At 41.7% G+C, this 20,655-nt stretch overlaps 2 protein-coding genes across 4 annotated transcripts; both read right to left on the reverse strand.

Moving 5' to 3' along the window:
• Positions 1-3,065: 3,065 nt before the first annotated feature.
• On the reverse strand, positions 3,066-14,455 carry LOC115003908 (hydroperoxide isomerase ALOXE3-like). The gene is made up of 14 exons (XM_029425849.1): positions 14,309-14,455; positions 13,440-13,644; positions 13,224-13,305; positions 13,028-13,150; positions 12,738-12,841; positions 7,402-7,574; positions 7,097-7,240; positions 6,512-6,715; positions 5,982-6,068; positions 5,647-5,813; positions 5,393-5,514; positions 5,157-5,257; positions 4,136-4,306; positions 3,066-4,003 (listed from the first exon to the last, which is right to left on the reverse strand). The coding sequence occupies exons 1-14, from the start codon at positions 14,453-14,455 to the stop codon at positions 3,824-3,826; spliced, it is 2,010 nt and encodes a 669-aa protein (XP_029281709.1). The 3' UTR covers positions 3,066-3,823.
• Positions 14,456-15,928: 1,473 nt separating this feature from the next.
• LOC115003520 (hydroperoxide isomerase ALOXE3-like) lies at positions 15,929-20,492 on the reverse strand. Of its 3 annotated transcripts, XM_029425342.1 has the most exons (15): positions 20,298-20,492; positions 19,977-20,136; positions 19,543-19,747; positions 19,364-19,445; positions 19,130-19,252; positions 18,929-19,032; positions 18,680-18,852; positions 18,442-18,585; positions 18,154-18,357; positions 17,936-18,022; positions 17,500-17,666; positions 17,167-17,288; positions 16,859-16,959; positions 16,278-16,448; positions 15,929-16,175 (listed from the first exon to the last, which is right to left on the reverse strand). In XM_029425342.1, exons 1-15 carry the CDS (start codon positions 20,303-20,305, stop codon positions 15,996-15,998), a joined length of 2,031 nt encoding a protein of 676 aa, XP_029281202.1. In that variant the 5' UTR covers positions 20,306-20,492; the 3' UTR covers positions 15,929-15,995. The 3 variants fall into 3 exon arrangements, with proteins under 3 accessions (XP_029281202.1, XP_029281201.1, XP_029281203.1); XM_029425341.1 differs by lacking the exon at positions 20,298-20,492 and having other exon boundaries at positions 19,977-20,271; XM_029425343.1 differs by lacking the exons at positions 18,154-18,357; positions 18,442-18,585; positions 20,298-20,492 and having other exon boundaries at positions 19,977-20,271.
• Positions 20,493-20,655: the final 163 nt, after the last annotated feature.

Raw genomic sequence — 20,655 nt, forward strand, 5'->3', positions numbered from 1 at the left:
TTGCATTCGCTTTACCGCACTGTTGTGATGAAAAGAGAGCTGAGCCAGAAGGCAAAGCTCTCGATCTACTGGTCGGTTTTCGTTCCTACCCTCACCTATGGTCATGAAGGCTGGGTCATGACGGAAAGAACGAGATCGCGGGTACAAGCGGTCGAAATAGGTTTTCTCAGGCGAGTGGCTGGCGTCTCCCTTAGAGATAGGGTGAGAAGCTCAGCCATCCGGGAGAGACTCGGAGTAGAGCCGCTGCTCCTTTGCATTGAAAGGAGCCAGTTGAGGTGGTTCGGACATCTAGTAAGGATGCCACCTGGGCGCCTCCCTAGGGAGGTGTTCCAGGCACGTCCATCTGGGAAGAGACCCCGGGGAAGACCCAGGACTCGGTGGAGAGATTATATCTCCTCATTGGCCTGGGAACGCCTCGGGATCCCCCAGTCGGAGCTGGCGGATGTGGCCTGGAGAAGGGAAATTTGGGGTTCCTTATTGCAGCTGTTGCCCCCGCGACCCGACCCCAGGTTGCGGGGGCAGCAGCTGCAGTATCAACTACCGCTTGGTAGACGATGGATGGAGTATATGTACGGTCTATTGTAGTTAATACTTTTGTACTGTTATAAATTATATTTAGGTATATATTTCAATGCAGGACTTTCAATTGTAATGTAATATGTTTACACTGTGAAATGACTTTCTAAAACGCAGTGGTGGGCCGTCAGGGCCAGTAAGGCCTTCTCTGCTGGCCTAAACATCATCAGAATATAAATTTAATTTCGATATATTTCTTCCACAAATATGTATTCCCCATAGTCTATTCTCTACATTTCATAGCTTTCCTCTTGGTTGCACTGCTTCCAGCCTCAGATCGAGATTTGGAGGGCTTGCCTTTATGTTAGAGCTTTTATTCAATCATTTTTCAGCCATAATGTGTTGCCAGGGTCTAAGAAATCTGCCCTTAGGCCTTCAGAATCAACAGCGCGGGTGCCTGTAGCTTAAAGTGAACGGAAACAAACTGTGGCGTCAACCAATCAGATTTCGAGTTGGCGACACCAGGTCCAGCTAGCAGGCGTACGATAACGTCAGCGTCAACGTCTTTTGATTGGATACGCACTATTGAGAAGCAGAGCTATGCAGAGCTAGAAAACTGAACTTGAACAAGCTAATTTGTGTAGATTTCTACAAGCTGTTTTTTTTCAACCCACAATGGCTGAAGGAGAAGAGATCGATTTGGTCGCAGATATAATTACAACAACAATTTTCAAGACAAGCTTTTCAAGAAAAACTAGACATCGTGAGAAGAGAATGGCCAACCCCGACGCTAGCGAGCCTATCACAGCTGAGAAAAGGGTTTGTCTGCCACTTTCAAATCACTAACTACGAGCGGTACCCCTGGCTCACAGCCTCCGAGAGGCACTGCAAATTGTACTGCTGGGAATGCCTGCTATTTACAACTAATCGATTTTGTGTTTGGAGCCACACTGGGTTTGCAAACTTGAGTTGTCTAACCAAGGCAGCAACAAGACACCAAAGCATGGCTGGGCACTTGCAAGCAACGTTGCTTTTGAAAACCTTTGGGGACACCGGAGTGTTAATATAACTCTGTTGTACTTGACTATGTTAAGGTGATGCAACGCCAAGTTATACTGCGTTTATGTCTAAATGTATAGTTTCTAGAGCCCAGGCGTCATAATAATGGTATTAGGAGGTGGAATAATTCAGGTAGGACTGTGTAGGACATCAATGAAGGCCTAGGTGTGAAATGCACGGCCCGCCACTGCTAAAACGTCAGTAAAGTGTACAAGTGCTTTGAGATCGATGAGCAACTGAGCATTTACTAAATAGTGTCACTTTACCGCCATCATGTGGCAGTAAGAATACATGACACAATATAAACCAAACATGGCCGAGTTATTTTCGTCTTTTTACTGAAACGTTTACCCTTCGATGGGAATTACATTTAATCTGTGTGAATTCTCAAAAATATACAGTTGTACGCTGCTGAATCTGATGTTCCACCTCAGAGTATGGATGTATACCTTCCCAGATATAAGCGCCGCTGACTCTTGAGGAACTTGAACCACAGTGTGTCTTTAAACGGCTCTGCCAACTGCACGTCGCCGATCCATAGACCCGGTTCGTGCGTTGACAGGAGCTTCTGTGAGGCTTTCATCTGAACCGCTCCGCTCAAGTCCCAGTGGCCCATTTCTGCACGCGAACCCAAAACAAAGACCTTTACATCCGAAGACTCCGGAGTGAGAATAACACCGAACCTGAACAACATTGTGTGCAACCTTAACTAAATGACATGTCCTCAATCGTTAAGTGTGGCGAGCGTGGGTTATTATAACTTGTGCATTAAGTCCGCGTGCCCCATTGACTGTCTAAAATTAATCGGACCGTATTTTTGGACAGTGTAGTTTGGAGCAAAGAGGAGCTAGAAAGAATGAAGTCCCACTCTGTTAGAATTACTGCGCACTAATCAGCCACACAGATAGAGATAGATAGATCCGCAGATCTAGATAGATAGTGCTGTGGATCTGCATTGCATTATATTGACAGATGTTTCTATTATTTGTCATATTGGGTTATATCAATGAAATGGACTATTTAGTAGTAGGTAGATAGATATAGATAGACCTAGATCAATAGAGGGTTGTGGAATTGCATTGCATTATATTGTTAGGCGTTTCTATAATTTAGTAGAAGACTCTCTACTACTACATTAGGTGATGTGGCCTTGTCAATTTAGGGCTTGGTGTACTAAGGGATGTAATAGATGGTCCACAGATTTATAGGGGACATATTAATACAACTTTAGTTGTAATTAACACTATGGAATGGGCCTAGGACCAATTGATAGTATGGTAAAAGGAGTGAAAACATAATTGGATTAATTGGTAAACTACTCTTTAAAAATCCAATTTAACACCCAGTGGTTACATTTTGAGGGATTTACCCTCTGGTGGCTTCATGTCAACTCACAGTTTTTAAGGTAAGTAATTTAGTAAAACTATATGGAGGTTGCAGATCTGGACAACTAAATAACTTTACCGGATTTGAAGTAGGACACACATGAGAACAGAATCACAACCTGTTTATTTTATTTCTGATAGAAAATCAAAAGAGGAACTTCATTTCGTTCAAAATCATCTTGACTGGCGTTGAAAACACAATAACTGCTTCCAGAATTTATATTTTTACATTACATTACAGGTCATTTAGCGGACGCTCTTATCCAGAGCGACTTACAGTGAACTAAGTACAGGGACAGTCTCCCTGGAGCAACTCAGGGAGACTAAGTACCTTGCTCAGGGTGAATTCACGACCTTCTCGTTTGGAAGGCGTACCTCCAGACCAATAGACTATCACCACCCCATATATGATATGTAGAAATTAAGATTATGCAATTGTAGAAATCTGAGAGAACAAAATCAGTCACAGAAAAATCCCAACTAATGCAGAGAACATTCAAAACTTTAAAAATAGTTTCAATATGTTTTTAGCTGTTTCTACTCTAATTGATCAATAGGGACCAGAGTAATGTTTAAATTACTACTTCCTGTGTTAATCAGTTAAGTTTCTGCTCAGTATACAGTTGGTCCATATTTTATCATACCACTCCTGGTATGGCCAGGCCTGCTCATCATGACACAACCAAGATATACTGTAATTCCCAAGCATGCAACACCTTACTAACTGTCTCTAAGACCTCACCTATAACCCCACCTATTCTATGTACTAAATAAAAAGTATAACACACTTCCAGCATGCAAGATAGGTGATGAGAAATACATGGATACAATCGCCTAGTGCAGAATGGATCCCTCAGACCTGCTTAAACAGTGATACTGTTCTCTATCTCAGCTGGGTTCAGGTATGGGTAAGGTATTTCAAGATGCAAGTTTCTTTTTGCTATTGCTTCACTGAGGAGGGACAACTCTGCTTGAAATTCCTTAATCATCTGCCTTAAGACAGGCTCATCGAATCGTTCCTCGGGGTATGTACCCATGGGAACCTGCCAAAAGGACAAAAACAAGACACAAAATTAGACTGACAAAGCAAAGTTTGTGGTAAAAATAAAAGCATTTTCAAAATGTTGATAGGCCATAATGATCTCACTGTAAGTATTCATTAACACCAAACTTACAGTATCTTCGTATTTTTCTGAAAGCACCAAAAACTGTGCTGCAAATTTGATTGTCTCGTCAACATTTGGGAGGGCCTCCAACATTGTGTCCATGCTCGACTTCCCCTTAATGGTTGGAGGAGGTTTGCGCAGCAGCAACGTGCCATTGGGCATCCAGGACATGTAGTCAAACTAAATCATGAAAAAACCTTCAATAATCAACTTGGATGAAAAACAAATTCAATAAACTGATTCTAATGTTGAACATTATTGAAAAAAAAAGCATGTAAACCTACATAGGAAACACAACTTTTGCACCATTGTAATGTTCAGATAATGCCCTGCTAAAGTGTTACTGTAAAGGAAAAATAAGCAGAATGTTCCATACATTTGAAGTGTAGAAACAAACTTATACTTGATCAAACATCAATACATATGTAACTGTCTTCACGTTTTCCCTGTTTATGTTTATTATAAAAAAAGTTAAATTAAAATTAAAGTGCACTGCACTTTAATTTTGGTTCCTACCTTTAAAGTACAAGTTCATAGAGGCAGAGCTAATCTGCGGTGTTTGTGTAACATGCCTTATTTAAGCGACGCACTTGGTGATCGCGGCTCCAGACCAATGCAGCACAGCGTGAGTTTGCGATCTCTTCAAGTATAAAGCTCAATAAATGCAGTTTAAGACATCAGCCCCTCTAGATGACAAGCAGCCTACGAGGTATGTTTGTATGATGTTTGGGCAACTGCGTTTGAGTTGAATGTTATGTGTGTATATGAATGCTACATGCCACGTGCTACATGATTGTATGTGTTAGCTTGTGCTAAGTGTTAGATGTGTGCCGTTTGTGTGATTTAGCGGCATTGATATCCATTTCATATGTACACATATTTATTTATTGTTCACTTCTGTTTTAACCCAGTTCTCACGGGTTGACTAGGATGTTAAGGATGAAAATAAAACCCCGTATTTTAAAACATGACCTCGGCCTGTTCATAACTGGAAAGAGCTACAACATATTCCATTGTCCCAAATATTTACCTGCCCATTGTTCACTGCAGCATGTTGAGCCGTCACTGTGAAGATCACCATGGTGATGAACTTGATCACTTCCTCGACAGTATGAAAGCCTTCTGGAAACCCTGTTTGATAGGCTACTATTAAGATTTTATATAAATATATACATATACACACACACATTTATATACATACACACACATTTATACACACACACACACACACTGTTTACAAATGACTTCAGAACATGGGTTTAATACCTGAGGCTTTGTTTCCTAAGAAGCCATGTGTGAATATCTCACCGATCCATTCCTGCAGATCTGTGTCTTTACACACTTCACTGTCTGAGGGATAATAGTACTCCACTACTGCCTTCACAAAGCTGGTGAACACAAAACAATTTCATTTAAATATATATATTTACCTTTGTATGTGGAAAAGACAGAAATACTCTAAGCTGTTGCTTGTAACATAAATCAAGTGTGGATAGTTGTATTATTTATTCAAAGTTAACCTGTTGATGATGTCCCACAGCTTCAGGCCATCATCTCTGTAGTAGAAGTTGGGGATAGACTCCAGTCCTCGTGCAGTGATGTTCTCTGGCAGACAGAGGGAGCTGTAGGTAATTTCAGAGAGAGTCCTTCTCATGAGCTCTGTCACTCCGTCATATCCAAGTGAACTCTGATAAATCAATAATTCACAAATACAATCAGACACATTTCTTGAAGTAAAAACAAAACTCCACATTAAAAAAAAAAAAATCAAAGGCTAAAACTTAGTTTTTCAATGGTGTAATATAATTGGAATAGTCTGTATATTCAGAAATATGTATTTTAAAAAGAGCCATACTATACTTAAAGCCCCATCAGGTCCAGAAAGACCATTGCGGACTCTAGTGTTTACGTAGAGAGTATACCGGAAGTGTGGGAACAGCAGCTGTACAGACAGGGAAGAATTTTAAAATGTCAAAATAAGATGCTTATTTTAGCAAACAGGCAGCACATCTTTGATGTGTCGAACAAAAGAAGCCACAAGCAAACAAAATGCTTATCAGGCTTTCTTTGGATAGACAATGCTTGATCTCCTAACAAGTTATGTCACTTTTTTGTAAAATGTTTTCTATTAACTTTTTTAAAATCATAAAACCACTTGCCACAGTAGATCAATGAAAAATAAGTTACAAAACAAACTAAAATATTCCTCATCTCACACTTCCTCGTCTCTTTCCCCCCTGTATTTCCTGTCTCTGCTCTACTATCAACTCTAATAAAGACATATGCAACAAAATATACCTGAAAATCAATCAATAAGAAGTGAGATCATTCGTTCAGATCAAGGGAATAGAAAAAAAGTGCACTACCTCTGCTCTGTACTTTTACCTTGTGAAGAGGATGAATCGCAGAGAAGCTGCGGAGAGTGGCAACAGCATAGGCCTCGGCCAGGAAGTGAGTGTTCATGAGGTGATGGACGGATTGATGATCCATGGCATCTGCATTTTTAATAAACATCTTGGCTAGCAGCCAGTCAACCTCCGGGTCACTGGGCAGAAAGATGGGGTTCTGCTCAGAAGGTTGTTGATGCAACTGGAAAGTGATAAAACATATTTTATACATTGGATAAGAGACTGCTGTAAAAAAAAATAGTTTTGAGGTAAATCAACTTCTCAGTACGAACACTTATGTAGACCTTATTTAAATGATTAGGTCTTAAAAGTTATAGGAAAACACTATTGCTCTATCGGCCCATAGATGCAGAAGATCACCGGATTATTCAGGGAATCGGCAGTTGACCGATTTTGGCTTCACTGAGAAACTTTCACAACACCTCTCATTATCCTCTTAAAACCCACTTGCTTGTCAGCGACGAGGTTATACCCCGCATCTAATTCAGAACTGCGTTTATTTGCCAAAACGTGGACTCGCCGTCTAATTGCGACTCGGCTTTTAATTTAAGTTTTACATTACCTGTATTGCAATTGGCATCAGTTTGTTTTCTGGGTTCAAGTAGAACAAACAGAGACCAGCAGTCACATGCAGAGGTTGACCATTGTAGACTCTCGGGGCTATTCCATCCATCTTCTTCTGGTCAAGGAGGAATATGTTGCCATTCTGTAGGGGAGGGTAGGACAGAAGAAATAAGTGTTTAAGACATCAAGAGGTATGGCAGATTTGTAATAAAACGAGGCACTATGATAGTGGGATGATAAAAGCACAAATTGTCTCCTGAAGGAAAGATTATCACACATTTAAAGTTACTCTTTTTTCCATACCTTCATTTCCTCCTGCAGAGAGCTTCCCTCTTCCAAGAACGGCTTCACCATCACCTCTGTGACTGGAAAGTTTTTGGGAAGCGCTGAGCAGCGCTTGATCCCATTGGGGTTGACTCCGTTCAGAAACTGGTATCCATAAAAGTCATCTTCCTTCCAGTGCTCTGCAACATACTCTGGAAGAATAGCAATTGATACATATAACAATATAATTAGGGCTGTCAAGTGATTAAAAAAATGAATCTAATTATAATAATGAAATAATGAACTCCTGAATGTAATAATATCTATTTGTTTACTGTAATTTGTGTTTCTAACAACTGATTGTATTAGTTGTACTTTTGGAAAAGTATTCTACGTACTTAATGTATACACTTCTAAGGGAAGGAAATGTTACTGTGAATGTTATAAGTACGCCCCTCCACAAGGGGCGACTGAAGAAATCCAAATGAAGGCATCTGCACTAAGGGGCGAGGACAAGCTCAATGCACGAACAAGGGGTTAACAGGACCTAACCCCAGCCAACCGGAAGAGAGAACAACGACCACTGGAAGAGAGTAGAGTAGGGAAATGTAAAACTTGAAAAATGACACAATTCTAGTAGAGCTGAGAGACAGTAACTCCTTAAATGTTGTCTGTGTATTGGTGAAACTGAATTGTCCACAGCTCTGTGTGTACTTTCCATGCGGTCACATCACATTAATAAACACTTTTGATTTAAACTAGAAGTATACTGGATTGATTCGACATTCAAGCTCCGACTTCATTTTTATCACTACAGTGGTCAGTGGCGGTTCTAGACCAATATCACTGGGGGGGCCTGTCACGGTCGGGTGAAGATGAGGACCCAAATGCAGTACAATGGACGATGACGTTAACAAAAACACAAGCTTTATTGAAAACAAAGCCGAAACAAACAAAATACAAAGTAACAAAACAACACTAACCAATCAGGGGACGAGCAGGACACGAGCGGGCAGATAACAGTCACGTAACATGAACAACAATCCGACAAAGAACACTGAGACAGACAGGGATATATACACAGACACTAAATGAGGGAACAAGACACAGCTGGGGAGAAAGTCAGAAACACAAGGGCAGAGTAAATGGACACAGGAAGAACACATTAACAATCAGAAGGGGAGGGTAAATACACAGACAGGAAGTACCACTTCAACATAAAACAGGACACCAAAGAACAAGCAGATTGTTACATAGCCTGGCTGGGGCCAAGTGTTTTGTCAGAGGGGCCAATTCAACCCGAGCTACATTCAACTCGGGACAAAAGAGGAAGCAGTGTTCAAGCCTTTTTTTACATTACATTACAGGTCATTTAGCAGACGCTCTTATCCAGAGCGACTTACATTGAACTAAGTATAGGGACAGTCTCCCTGGAGCAACTCAGAGTTAAGTACCTTGCTCAGGTGGCAGCCTGGTATTGAACTAGTGTTTTGTCAAATGGCTCTTCATTTAGTATCACTCAGAGACTTCTAATTTTAGCCTAATTAACAATTATAATTTTTCATTCAGTGTTCAAAAACGACTTCATGAAAGAAAGGGAAAGGAAAGGAGAGACCCTGCCCGGAGGAAGCCCGAGGCCCCCGTCTGGAGCCAGGCCCAGAGGGAGAGCCCGACAGCGAGCGCCTGGTGGCCGGGTTTGCCACGGAGCCCGGTCGGGCACAGCCCGAAGAAGCTACGTGGTGCCTCCCATCCATCCATCCTGTGGGCCCACCACTCATGGGAAAAACCGCTGGGGTCGGGTGCGCTGTCACACGGGTGGCAGTGATGGTCAGGGACCTCGACGGACCAGACCCGGGCAGCAGAGGCTGGCTCTGGGGACGTGGAACGTCACCTCTCTGTGGGGGAAGGAGCCGGAACTAGTACGGGAGGTGGATCGCTACCAGTTGGATCTGGTGGGGCTTACCTCCACGCACAGTCTTGGCTCTGGAACCGTACTCCTGGATAGGGGTTGGACTCTATTCTTCTCCGGAGTTGCCCAAGGTGCGAGGCGTCGGGCCGGGGTGGGGATACTCACTAGCCCCCGGCTGAGCGCCGCTACGTTGGAGTTTATCCCGGTGGACGAGAGGATCGCCTCCCTACGCCTTCTGGTTATGGGGGGGAAAACTCTGACTGTTGTTTGTGCCTATGCCCCAAACCGCAGTTCTGAGTATTCGGCCTTCTTAGAGACCCTGAATGGAGCCCTGCAGGGGGCTCCAGTAGGGGACTCCATAGTCTTGCTGGGAGACTTCAACGCACACGTGGGAAACGATGGAGACACCTGGAGAGGCGTGATTGGGAGGAAGGGCCTCCCTGATCTGAACCCGAACGGTCGTTTGTTGTTGGACTTCTGTGCTAGTCATGGAATGGCCATAACAAACACCATGTTCGAACATAAGGATGCTCATAAGTGCACGTGGTACCAGAGCACCCTAGGCCAAAGGTCAATGATCGATTTTGTAATCGTATCATCTGATCTGAGGCCGCATGTTTTGGACACTCGGGTGAAGAGAGGGGCGGAGCTTTCGACTGATCACCATCTGGTGGTGAGTTGGATCAAGGGGTGGGGGAAGACTCTGGACAGACCTGGTAAACCCAAACGGCACCTCAGGAGGGGGAAGCGAGGAACCATCCAAGCTGTGTACAGCAAGGGTGGGACCCTGCTGACTTCAACTGAGAAGGTTATCGGCCGCTGGAAGGAGCACTTTGAGGAACTCCTGAATCCGACTAACACGCCCTCTATGGTTGAGGCAGAGCTGGAAGCTGATGGGGGATCATCGTCAATTTCCCTGATGGAAGTCACTGAGGTAGTCAAACAACTCCACAGTGGCAAAGCCGCAGGGGTTGATGAGATCCGTCCAGAAATGCTGAAGGCTTTGGGTGTTGAGGGGCTGTCTTGGTTGACACGCCTCGTCAACATTACTTGGAAGTCTGGGACAGTGCCTAGGGGTTGGCAGACCGGGGTGGTGGTTCCCCTATTTAAAAAGGGAGACCAGAGAGTGTGTGCCAACTACAGGGGTATCACACTTCTCAGCCTCCCTGGTAAAGTCTACTCCAAGGTACTGGAAAGGAGGGTTCGGCCGGTAGTCGAACCTCTGATTGAAGAGGAACAATGCGGATTCCGTCCTGGTCGTGGAACAACAGACCAACTCTTTACTCTTGCAAGGATCCTGGAGGGGGCCTGGGAGTACGCCCATCCGGTCTACATGTGTTTTGTGGATCTGGAGAAGGCGTATGACCGGGTCCCCCGGGTGATACTGTGGGAGGTGCTGCGGGAGTATGGGGTGAGGGGGTCACTTTTGAGGGCCATCCAATCCCTGTACGCCCAAAGCGAGAGTTGTGTCCAGATACTCGGCAGTAAGTCGGACTCGTTTCCCGTGAATGTTGGCCTCCGCCAGGGCTGCGCTTTATCCCCTATCCTGTTCGTGATTTTTATGGATAGGATATCGAGGCGTAGTTGTGGAGGAGAGGGGTTGCAGTTCGGTGACCTGAGGATCTCATCGCTGCTCTTTGCAGATGATGTGGTCCTTATGGCATCATCGGTCTGTGACCTTCAACAGTCACTGGATCGGTTCGCAGCCGAGTGTGCAGCGGTTGGGATGAGGATCAGCACCTCCAAATCTGAGGCCATGGCTCTCAGCAGGAAACCGGTGGATTGCCTACTCCGGGTAGGGAATGAGCCATTACCCCAAGTGAAGGAGTTCAAGTACCTCGGGGTCTTGTTCGCGAGTGAGGGGACAATGGAGCGAGAGATTGGCCGGAGAATCGGAGCAGCGGGGGCGGTATTACAGTCACTTTACCGCACCGTTGTGACGAAAAGAGAGCTGAGCCAGAAGGCAAAGCTCTCAATATACCGGTCGATCTTCGTTCCTACCCTCACCTATGGTCATGAAGGCTGGGTCATGACCGAAAGAACGAGATCACGGGTACAAGCGGCCGAAATGGGTTTTCTCAGACCGGTGGCTGGCGTCTCCCTTAGAGATAGGGTGAGAAGCTCAGCCATCCGTGAGAGACTCGGAGTAGAGCCGCTGCTCCTTTACGTTGAAAGGAGCCAGTTGAGGTGGTTCGGGCATCTAGTAAGGATGCCACCTGGGCGCCTCCCTAGGGAGGTGTTCCGGGCACGTCCAGCTGGGAGGAGACCCCGGGGAAGACCCAGGACTCGGTGGAGAGATTATATCTCCTCACTGGCCTGGGAACGCCTCAGGATCCCCCAGTCGGATCTGGAGGATGTGGCCCGGAGAAGTGAAGATTGGGGTTCCTTACTGGAGCTGCTGCCCCCGCGACCCGATCCCGGATAAGCGGTAGACGATGGATGGATGGATGGATGTTTTCATAAAAGCCTTATTTATATGAATTTATTTTCGTAACAAAAAAAATACACAGTTACTATTGTTTAACATTTAATCAAACCTTTAAATTAATAACTTAACAGAACCACAGCAAACAAATCAAATAAATAAAGGCTAAAGTCTTAACATTTTTTAGCACAGTTTTGTTTACGCAAATGAAAAGTGCGCTTATAAATAAAATGTATTATTATTATTATTATTATTATTGACACTTTAGATAAAAGCATCTTTGAGTTACAAGAAAAGCGCTATACAAGTCTAATGTATTATTATTATTATTATTATTATTATTATAATAATAATAATAATAATAAAGTCTTTAGTGCAGTGCTTCTTTTTCGTTTTTTGATCATTTCTTCACTTTCTCCCGACCTGTTGCATTTAAATCCCCCGTCTCTCTGTCGCTCTGTGTGTATCTGGCCTGTACCACTACACTTGCTGTCTTTGGAGCGTATGATCCTAGTCTGTCCTCGCATGTGATTGACCGCATGGTGTGCCCATCAAAATAAAGTCCCGTCCCTGCCTGGACCGTCGCAAAATCAGTACTTTTTGTATATTGTACAATCTTCGTTCGGAGGGGGGGCCACAGGTGGGTCCAGGCTCAGTGTTACAGGGGCACTGGCCCCTGTTGGCCCCCCCCCCCCCAGAACCGCCACTGGGGGTGGTGTCGGAGCTCAAAAGCGCAAAAGTCAGGGGCATCTAAGAGTGCGATTAATCTGCATTAATATTTTTGTCGCGTTATTTTTAATTAATGATTAATTAATCGAAATCAACGCGCTAATTCGACAGACTTAAATATAATATCCTATGTTTTTCTTTCTTCAGGTTTGAAGTACAACATGATGATGATGGTCATTTAACTAAAAGCGAGATTGTTGGTTTGTTCCTGAAAGATTTGAACTTTGTAGAAAATGAATCATTTATCTATCTGTTGCTATGACAATGACATTGTTGTGGTGAGTTAAGCTGCAAAATGGGAAAAGAATCTACCTGACATTGCTGTCTTTTTGCACCAGAAGATTCCTTTCATCTCTTCAAGGCTTTCCCATGTTTCAATAGATCCAAGCAGCCCCTTAAACTTGAGTTCAAGACCACTGAAGTAAGACAACAAGGGGAAACAGAATACAGGATGAAACAACATACTGATATTAATGCTTCAAATTTACCTTTTGACTCAAAACATAGATAATATAACTATATTGGAACCCGTGTCCATCGTGTGTGTGTATATATATATATATGTACTGTATGTATGTATGCATATATGTATATAGACCCACATCATCTTATTTGTGTCATCTGATTCAGTTAATTTGGACTTTGAGAAACGGACTTCAGCTGGAAGCTCAGACGTTTTATTGAAATCGCTGTGGTGGGGTAGTCCTTCAGCCAAATTCTTCCATCTAAAAAAACCAAACAAAGTTATTGAAAAGCACATAGACATTTCTCCAGATAAATGCAAGCATGAAAACTTACTGGTAAAAGCTCTTTTTAAGTATCATCTCATTTTTCCGGTGCTCAATCAACAGGGGAAGTTCCTCCTCAAAAACCTTCAAGGCTGAGACATGAAAAGAGCATTACAGCTGTCACATTTAAAATGACAAAACTAACAAAAATTGTCAGAAATGTGATATCCAGAAATATTCATATTAATTATCTATATATCAATTATCTGGGGAATTAAAAGCAGACCTCTTCCTCCTCTCAGCTCCACCAGTTCTCCCCTGGAGATCCATCTGTAACAGGGGAAAAGAAGGACGTCTCCTTCTGGAGTCGTCACCACTACTTTGGAGAAGTACCACTCATCTTCTAGGGGAACAAAAAAAGGATCTTTCTCCACCTTGACCAGCAGAAGTTTCCCCAGAGACGATTTGGATTTCAGGGTGTAGTTCCCTGTCTTGGAAAAAAGAATGATTATAAATATAAACAAAGAAGTGAAATATCTGTTAAACAGGTTGTTTTAGTTTAGCCGAAGACTATTTGTGCATGTTGAAACAAAGCTAATTTCCTTTTACTTGCAGTTGGAGAGTGTGTGTAAGAGTTATGGCACTTAAAGGTTGGTCACACCCTGAAGCTCATTAAATCAGGAAACGTACTCCTGTGCCTTTGCTTCCACAGCCCTTAAATTATGATTTAAATTTGAAGTGTTCACTTGATGATGCTATCTGTTATTTATAATTTAGTGCAGTGCAGACAGTCTTCACACCTCCCGTTGCAGACTGAAAACTCACCTGTTTCTATTGCGAATTTGGCTGAAAAAAAAAAAAAAAAAGAAAACCTGTTCTTTGTATGTTGCACTCACATTTGTTTGGCTTATTTGTGGCTAATAGTTGAATTTCTATTCTCTTGTTTCTGTATATTGCACTTCTGCACAGGATATCACCTATTTGAAGCTAATGTACTTGCAAGATTCTTGCTGTTCGGAGTTGTATCCTCATGATTGTTTGCACTTATTGTAAGTCGCTTTGGACAAAAGCGTCAGCAAAATGAACTTTAATGAAAAATTAATACAAGGTGAATGTAATTTTCTCTAATTAGTAATTAGATAAAAAAAAACTTACTGTCCCAGTTTTAAAGTCGATGCCAAAGTTGTCCAACTCGGTTCGTTCACTCTGCCCTTGAGTTCCAAATAAGGTGACATATATGTGGTCCCATGTTCCTGCATTATGCCAGTCACCTGTTGTCAACTCTAGCTTGTACTCAGACATGGTCACTGGGTGGAAACGTCAAGAAAAATAAACACTCTAAAAATCACAATCTCTAAACTGCAGAGTGAAGGCTCCGACACTCTGCTACAGAAAACTTAAGAGGTGAGACAACTACTGAATGTTGCGTTTCTGTTTTTTATCGTTCTGAACATGCAGCTGGGGAGGAGTGCCATTACATACCATTACATGCCATAACACCCATTATGGACCCAGGCCATTAAAAAAAGCCCAAACCAGATGAACAGTAATAACTTGTGTCAACATGTGTTTGGGCCTTAATACAAGTATCCTGCCGTTCATGAAGTTTAATCTTTTTCCTCTCCGGCAGGAGTAAACCTGAGATTATGTGATTCTGTCGTGTGGACACAAGAGCAGAGAGACTGAAACAGGAACATCAAACTAACAAAAACCTTAGGACCTTATAAATGTGCTTATGAAACTTGTTTGAATTAAAGTATAAAAGCTGTATATAATTATCATTCAGAGGCTCACTAGTGCTTGGGCATAGGTGTTAAATGCTTTCCTCTTGCAAACAAGCTTCAAATTAAATGACAAAACATGTTTGACATTTGTTAAAACAATACATAGAAATGTTGGACCTCAGTCCTTTATAGTCACTATAATAAACACGTGGTTAGGGTTACGGAACGATTGTGGTCATGCTTTACAAAATAAACATAACGACTCCTTTGGAAACTGAAAAATGACAGCAGTCTCTTGTCTTAGAAGTTGGGGATAGACTCCAGTATATCTCGCAGTCAGTCCGTCTCTGGGTCACTCGGCAGAAAGAGGATTTTGCTCCGTAGGTTGGAGATTCAGCTGGAATGTGAAGTATTTTATGTTTCCATCAACACTAACACACTGATGCACTTTAAATGCAAATGACAACTGATGACCATTCCACGCTATAAAACCTTTTGTAGAGCCACTGCGTAGGTGAGAAGCACCTCTCCCACTTTATCCTCTCCTCGTGCAGCATGTGACACAAAAGCATGTTAACATGCCAAACCATGATCACAGGGTAGCTTCTGTGCTTCACAGTATTTTACTAAAAATGTATTTGATGGTGCTTATGGGAAGTTGTCTGTGGCACAAATCACTCTGAAAAAAAGAGAAATGACTAACCACAGCTGTAAAGCAGCATATTGTAGATTCAACTAATTTGGCTTAAAAGTAAACTTAGGCCATAACAGTTGTCATAAACACTGTTATGCTCACCTGCCAGATCATAAAAGGATGTCTCATTTAGTCAAATGCCTTTTGCCTCAACTCCTAGTGCCTCTTCCTCCTCTCCTCTGCTAGCATCTCACGTTGGCGGGATTAAGATGAGAGGAGAAGAAGAGGCTACAAAAAAGGATATAAAATGGGAAGGTCCCAAAATTCCACAGACACGCTAGCTGCACTGTCAGAATGTACCCTAAGCATAGCAATACTTAGGCTAACAGGAAGCACTCACTGACACACAATATTTGCAGTACATGGGACAACAAAGTTAGGGCAGCTCGTTTAATGTTTACCATTGTTGAAAATATAATCTTGGTCAAATAGTTACACTGTTTTCTATTACTTTAGGGTTCAAGTAATTAAAAGGCAGCTCAAGCTCAGAGTTCCTCTTGGTAATAGCCACACTGATGGAGGACAGCTCTGCTTGGAAATCCTTGATCATCTGTAAGGCTGCAGGCTCATCAAAGCGTTGCTCGGGATAAGTACCCAGAGGTACCTGACAAAGACAACAACCACAAAGTCATGTAAGGGAATGGGTAATTTATGAAAGGGAGAATTGCGGTCCATTTTGATTAAGAAAACTACACATCAAACTTACAAAATCACTGTACTTCCTGCTGAGCCGCCACAAAGTTGACGTCGAAAATCCTGCAAAGGATTTTTTTGGCAGATATTTCAAAATGGCCTCCATGCTCGACTGTCCCTTTGTTGTTGGAGGATCTTGGTGAAGCACGAGTGGACCATTGGGAATCCAACCATAAAAGTGAAACTTAAGAAAAAAAAAAAAAAAAAAAAAGACATGCAGCCATTAGCACAAGCACTATTGACCTCGAGTTGTACAATTACAGGAATAGTTTGATCAATTATTCTGATCTGCTGTATCTAATGTTATCTTGCATAGAAGTGGATCAGATGATTGCTACGACTAATTTCTATAATGGTAAATACGCATGTTGAATAACTAATATAATCATTGAATGTATGCCTCGCCCCCAAGTCTAGTTTTCAAAATAAATGTACAATACATTTTTATTGGCAATAAAATACATTTTGTTTTACAATTCACAGGAACTTAAAAATAATTTTTGAAACTTAATAAAAAAGGAAAAAGAAAAAGAATTAAATTAAAATGTACCATTGAAATGACATGTTAGTTCTTAGCATTAGAAAAATGTTTACCTGTCCACCGCTCACTGCAGCATGCTGAGCTGATGACGTGAAGACCACCATTGTGACAAACTTGATAAGTTCCTCCACCTTTTGAAAGCTTGAAGGGATTCCTGTAAAGAATGTTTGTGTGAAAATAAGTCTACCACCACATAAGAGCACATTCTTCACAAAACCATTCTGCATTTCAAACCTGTGCAAAACTGTCAAGGTTTGAAGATATGATATATATAGTCTGTCTCTTAGAAAAAGAGACTCCATACAGAATAGTTATACAGATAATAAAAAAAAACAGAATATAAAAGACACAAGTGACATACCCGAGTCATCATTTCCCAGAAATCCATAGTAAAAGATCTCATTGATCCATTCCTGTAGCTCATAATCTGCAGACACTTCACGATCAGATGGATAATAATATGCCACCATTGCCTTGATAAAGCTGAGGACAACAATAAGTGTACTAGTATCAGAATGTTGTTATTTACAATAACTAATAAGAAACTAAATATTTTTGCTTAAAAAGACAATTTATATTCCAGAATCTTAATGCTTATATAGTTTTAGTGTTTGTTCCCCAATTCATGCATCCAATATGCTATATATTCAATCCTCATAAAAGCAGGGTTGAATGTGATCAAGCAGAAGTTCACCTGTTGATGATGCTCCACAGGCTCAGTGCATCATCTTTGTAATAATAGTTGGGGATGGACTCCAGTCCTCTAGCTGCAATGCTTTCAGGCAGGCAGAGGGAGGTGTAGGTCGTTTTGGAGAACCCCCTTCTCAATAGTTCTGTTACTCCGTCAACTCCAAGTGAAGTCTGAAAAGTAAATGACGGGTATATTTTTACTTTGGCTTTTTATGGCTTCCAAACACATTAAATACACAAATATGAATTTAGTCTTCTCTACGTTAATTTACAACATTTCCAAACTACATACAAATTTGACTCTGAATGACACGATAACATGTTAATGGTCATAATCACAATATTTGATCAGTTGTAGAATTTATCATCTTAATATGTTATTTAAGTGTTAAAATGTATAATTTCCATTTTAAAATAAAATCTTTGAAACATAGTCATACATTTGCAAGAAATCTACCAGGGCCAAGAAGTAATGTACGAGCAAGGATGTTTACATGGAGGGTATGTCGATGATGGGGCATCAGCAGCTGTAAAGGAAGCGAAAGGGGACACAAGTGACATTCATGAATTAAATAACATTGAGCTGAGCACAGAACTGTACACAAGTCTTCCCTTTACCTGCAGTACAATTTAGAACAAAATATAAATAACGGCCTACTTTGTATAGGGGGTGACTCATCGGGAGGTTGCGAAGTGTCGCCATTGCAAAAACTTCTGCCAGTAGATGAATTTTCTGAAAATGACTGCGGATTATGGCATAGAGGGCATCTGCATTCCTCACAAATATCTTGGCCAGCAGCCAGTCAGCCTCCAAGTCAGTAGGTAGAAAAATCGGGGTGTCCTCTGAGGGTTGCTGACCCAGCTGAGAGGAGGCATATTAAAGTTTGCAGTAGGTGATCAAAAACACTAAAATATGAGAATTAATTCACTAGATATAAAGAGAAACCTGAATTGCGATGGGCAGTAGTTTCTCCTCTGGATTTAGATACAGCAGGCAGAGAGCAGCAGTCATAGCTACCGGTTTACCATTAATAACTCTTGTTGGTAGATCTTCCATCATCTTATAATCAACAATGAATATGTTGCCCTTCTGTAGGATAGAAATGACTAATGTGAGGCATTATAAACAGATGAGTGGCAAGTGAAAAGGCTTCCGAAAATCACAAGTAATGCACATTTCGTACCATCATCTCTGCAGTCAAAGAGCTGCCATTGGCCAGAAAAGGTTTCACCATTTCCTCTGTTACAGGGAAGTTGGTGGGCAGCTTTGAGCAACGTTGGATCATAAAGGGGTTGTTTCCATTAAGAAACTGGTATCCAAAAAAGTCGTCGTCCTTCCAGTGCTCCGCCACATACTCTGGGACATAATAAATGATCTTATTTTTACAGAGATGTTTTACAGAGTAGAAAAACACACTATACTCAGATCCTACCTGAGACGGGTGAATTGTTAAACCATGAGACCGCCTTCATGGCCTCAAAGCTTTCAAAGTGCTCAGTAGAACCGGTCAGACCTTTCAGTTTGAGCTCAGCTGATCTGGATAAAGCAGGGGGAGAAAAAAAAAAGTTGTTTATTGCACTAGATATGTGTTGCAGCGCTAGTTTTTAAAATAATGTTAGGTTGAAGCACCAACGTTTCTTCTCCTTTGTATCTAAATTCAAAGGCTTTTGAGAAGGAGAAGCGGATTTCTGCAGGAACAGTTTTTGGATCATTGATGTTTAAGATGTACGACATTCCTTCTGCATACAAATACCATCTGCGGAGGAAAACCGGAAATAAGACATCCAGAAGTAATGAATCCCAGTTAACATTTATAGGGAGGTGAACCTTGTTACACTTTGTAAATAGATATTGATCCAAAACTTACTTGTACATTAATTTTTGTTGGACCAATTCTTTTTTCCGTTGGCTTACTAGTCGAGGATGGAGATCTTCGAAAGCCTTTGTCGCTGTGTGGATTAAAAATAAACTGATCAAATGCTTAAAAAATAAAAAAAAATATGTACATGACATCGCTCCTTACAAGTGGGGAAATACTTCACTAACCTCGCCCCCCTCTCAACAACACAGAGTCCCCCCTGGAAAGCCAACTGTGACAGGGAAAAAAAATGTCATCCTCTTCAGGTGTCCTCACCACTATTGTGGAGCAAAACCAATCTTTTTCTGGAGAATCATGGAATGGATCTTTCTCCAACTTGAGGAGGAGAAGACATCCTAAAGAAAACAGTGTAGTCACAGCATACGTTCCCACCTGTGGTTGGAGAGGAAGATGCAATCATGATTGTTAACATAGACCAAATGGCTCAATTTTTATACGCGTGTATATATTAAGCTTTTTTCCTAAGTAAACAAAATGATTCCCACACTGAAGTTGTCCTGAATTCCCATCAAGTGGTGACAAACACAATTCTTAATGAATGATTGATGTTTATATAAAATAAAATAAAATATGAACAATTAGTATAGTTTTACAAAATTACCTTTCCAGTTTTATCATCCAATCCAAAACTGGTCAGCTGAGTGCGTTCAGATTGCCTCTCAGAGCCGATCAGGGTAACATACAAGTTATGAAATGTGCCAGCATGCAGCATGCTTCCTGTAGTCACTTCCAGCGTGTACTCCACCATAATGCCTGCCAAGCTACAACAGGTAGAGACACACAATAAAAAAATACAACACTGATTACAAGCATTAAATAGTTTTCTCCACCCTGAACCTGTTAAATATGATAGCATCAAACATGCACAAGCATGTTCTCTTCTGGGTAAAAACAGATAAAGCTTCATGGAGAGAGAACACACCTTTTCATTTGAACCACCAAACCCCAAATCCCAAGAGAAATCACAGGTGTTTGACATTCCCTAATTACAAGGACTGAGAGTGAGAGAGTTCTTTTCTACGAGGTGATCAGTCCATCGAAAGAGGCCCAGAGTAATATTTTGGTCTTGAATGCATCAAAACAGTAACTGTGCTCTAATTTTCAACATTTAGAATAAGTGCCATTCATCAATGATCCAAAGTGTTAAGATTTGGTCTACGCCCCTAATTTATTTAAGAGAGCACCAGGGGTTTCCTAAGTCAGGTAGAAGTGACCAGCAGAGGCAGCAGCTACACACCTGCCATAGCTTGGAAATGATTAATAGAATGATACATTAATAA

This window comes from Cottoperca gobio, chromosome 24, assembly GCF_900634415.1.
Source record: "Cottoperca gobio chromosome 24, fCotGob3.1, whole genome shotgun sequence".
Taxonomy (NCBI): domain Eukaryota; kingdom Metazoa; phylum Chordata; class Actinopteri; order Perciformes; family Bovichtidae; genus Cottoperca; species Cottoperca gobio.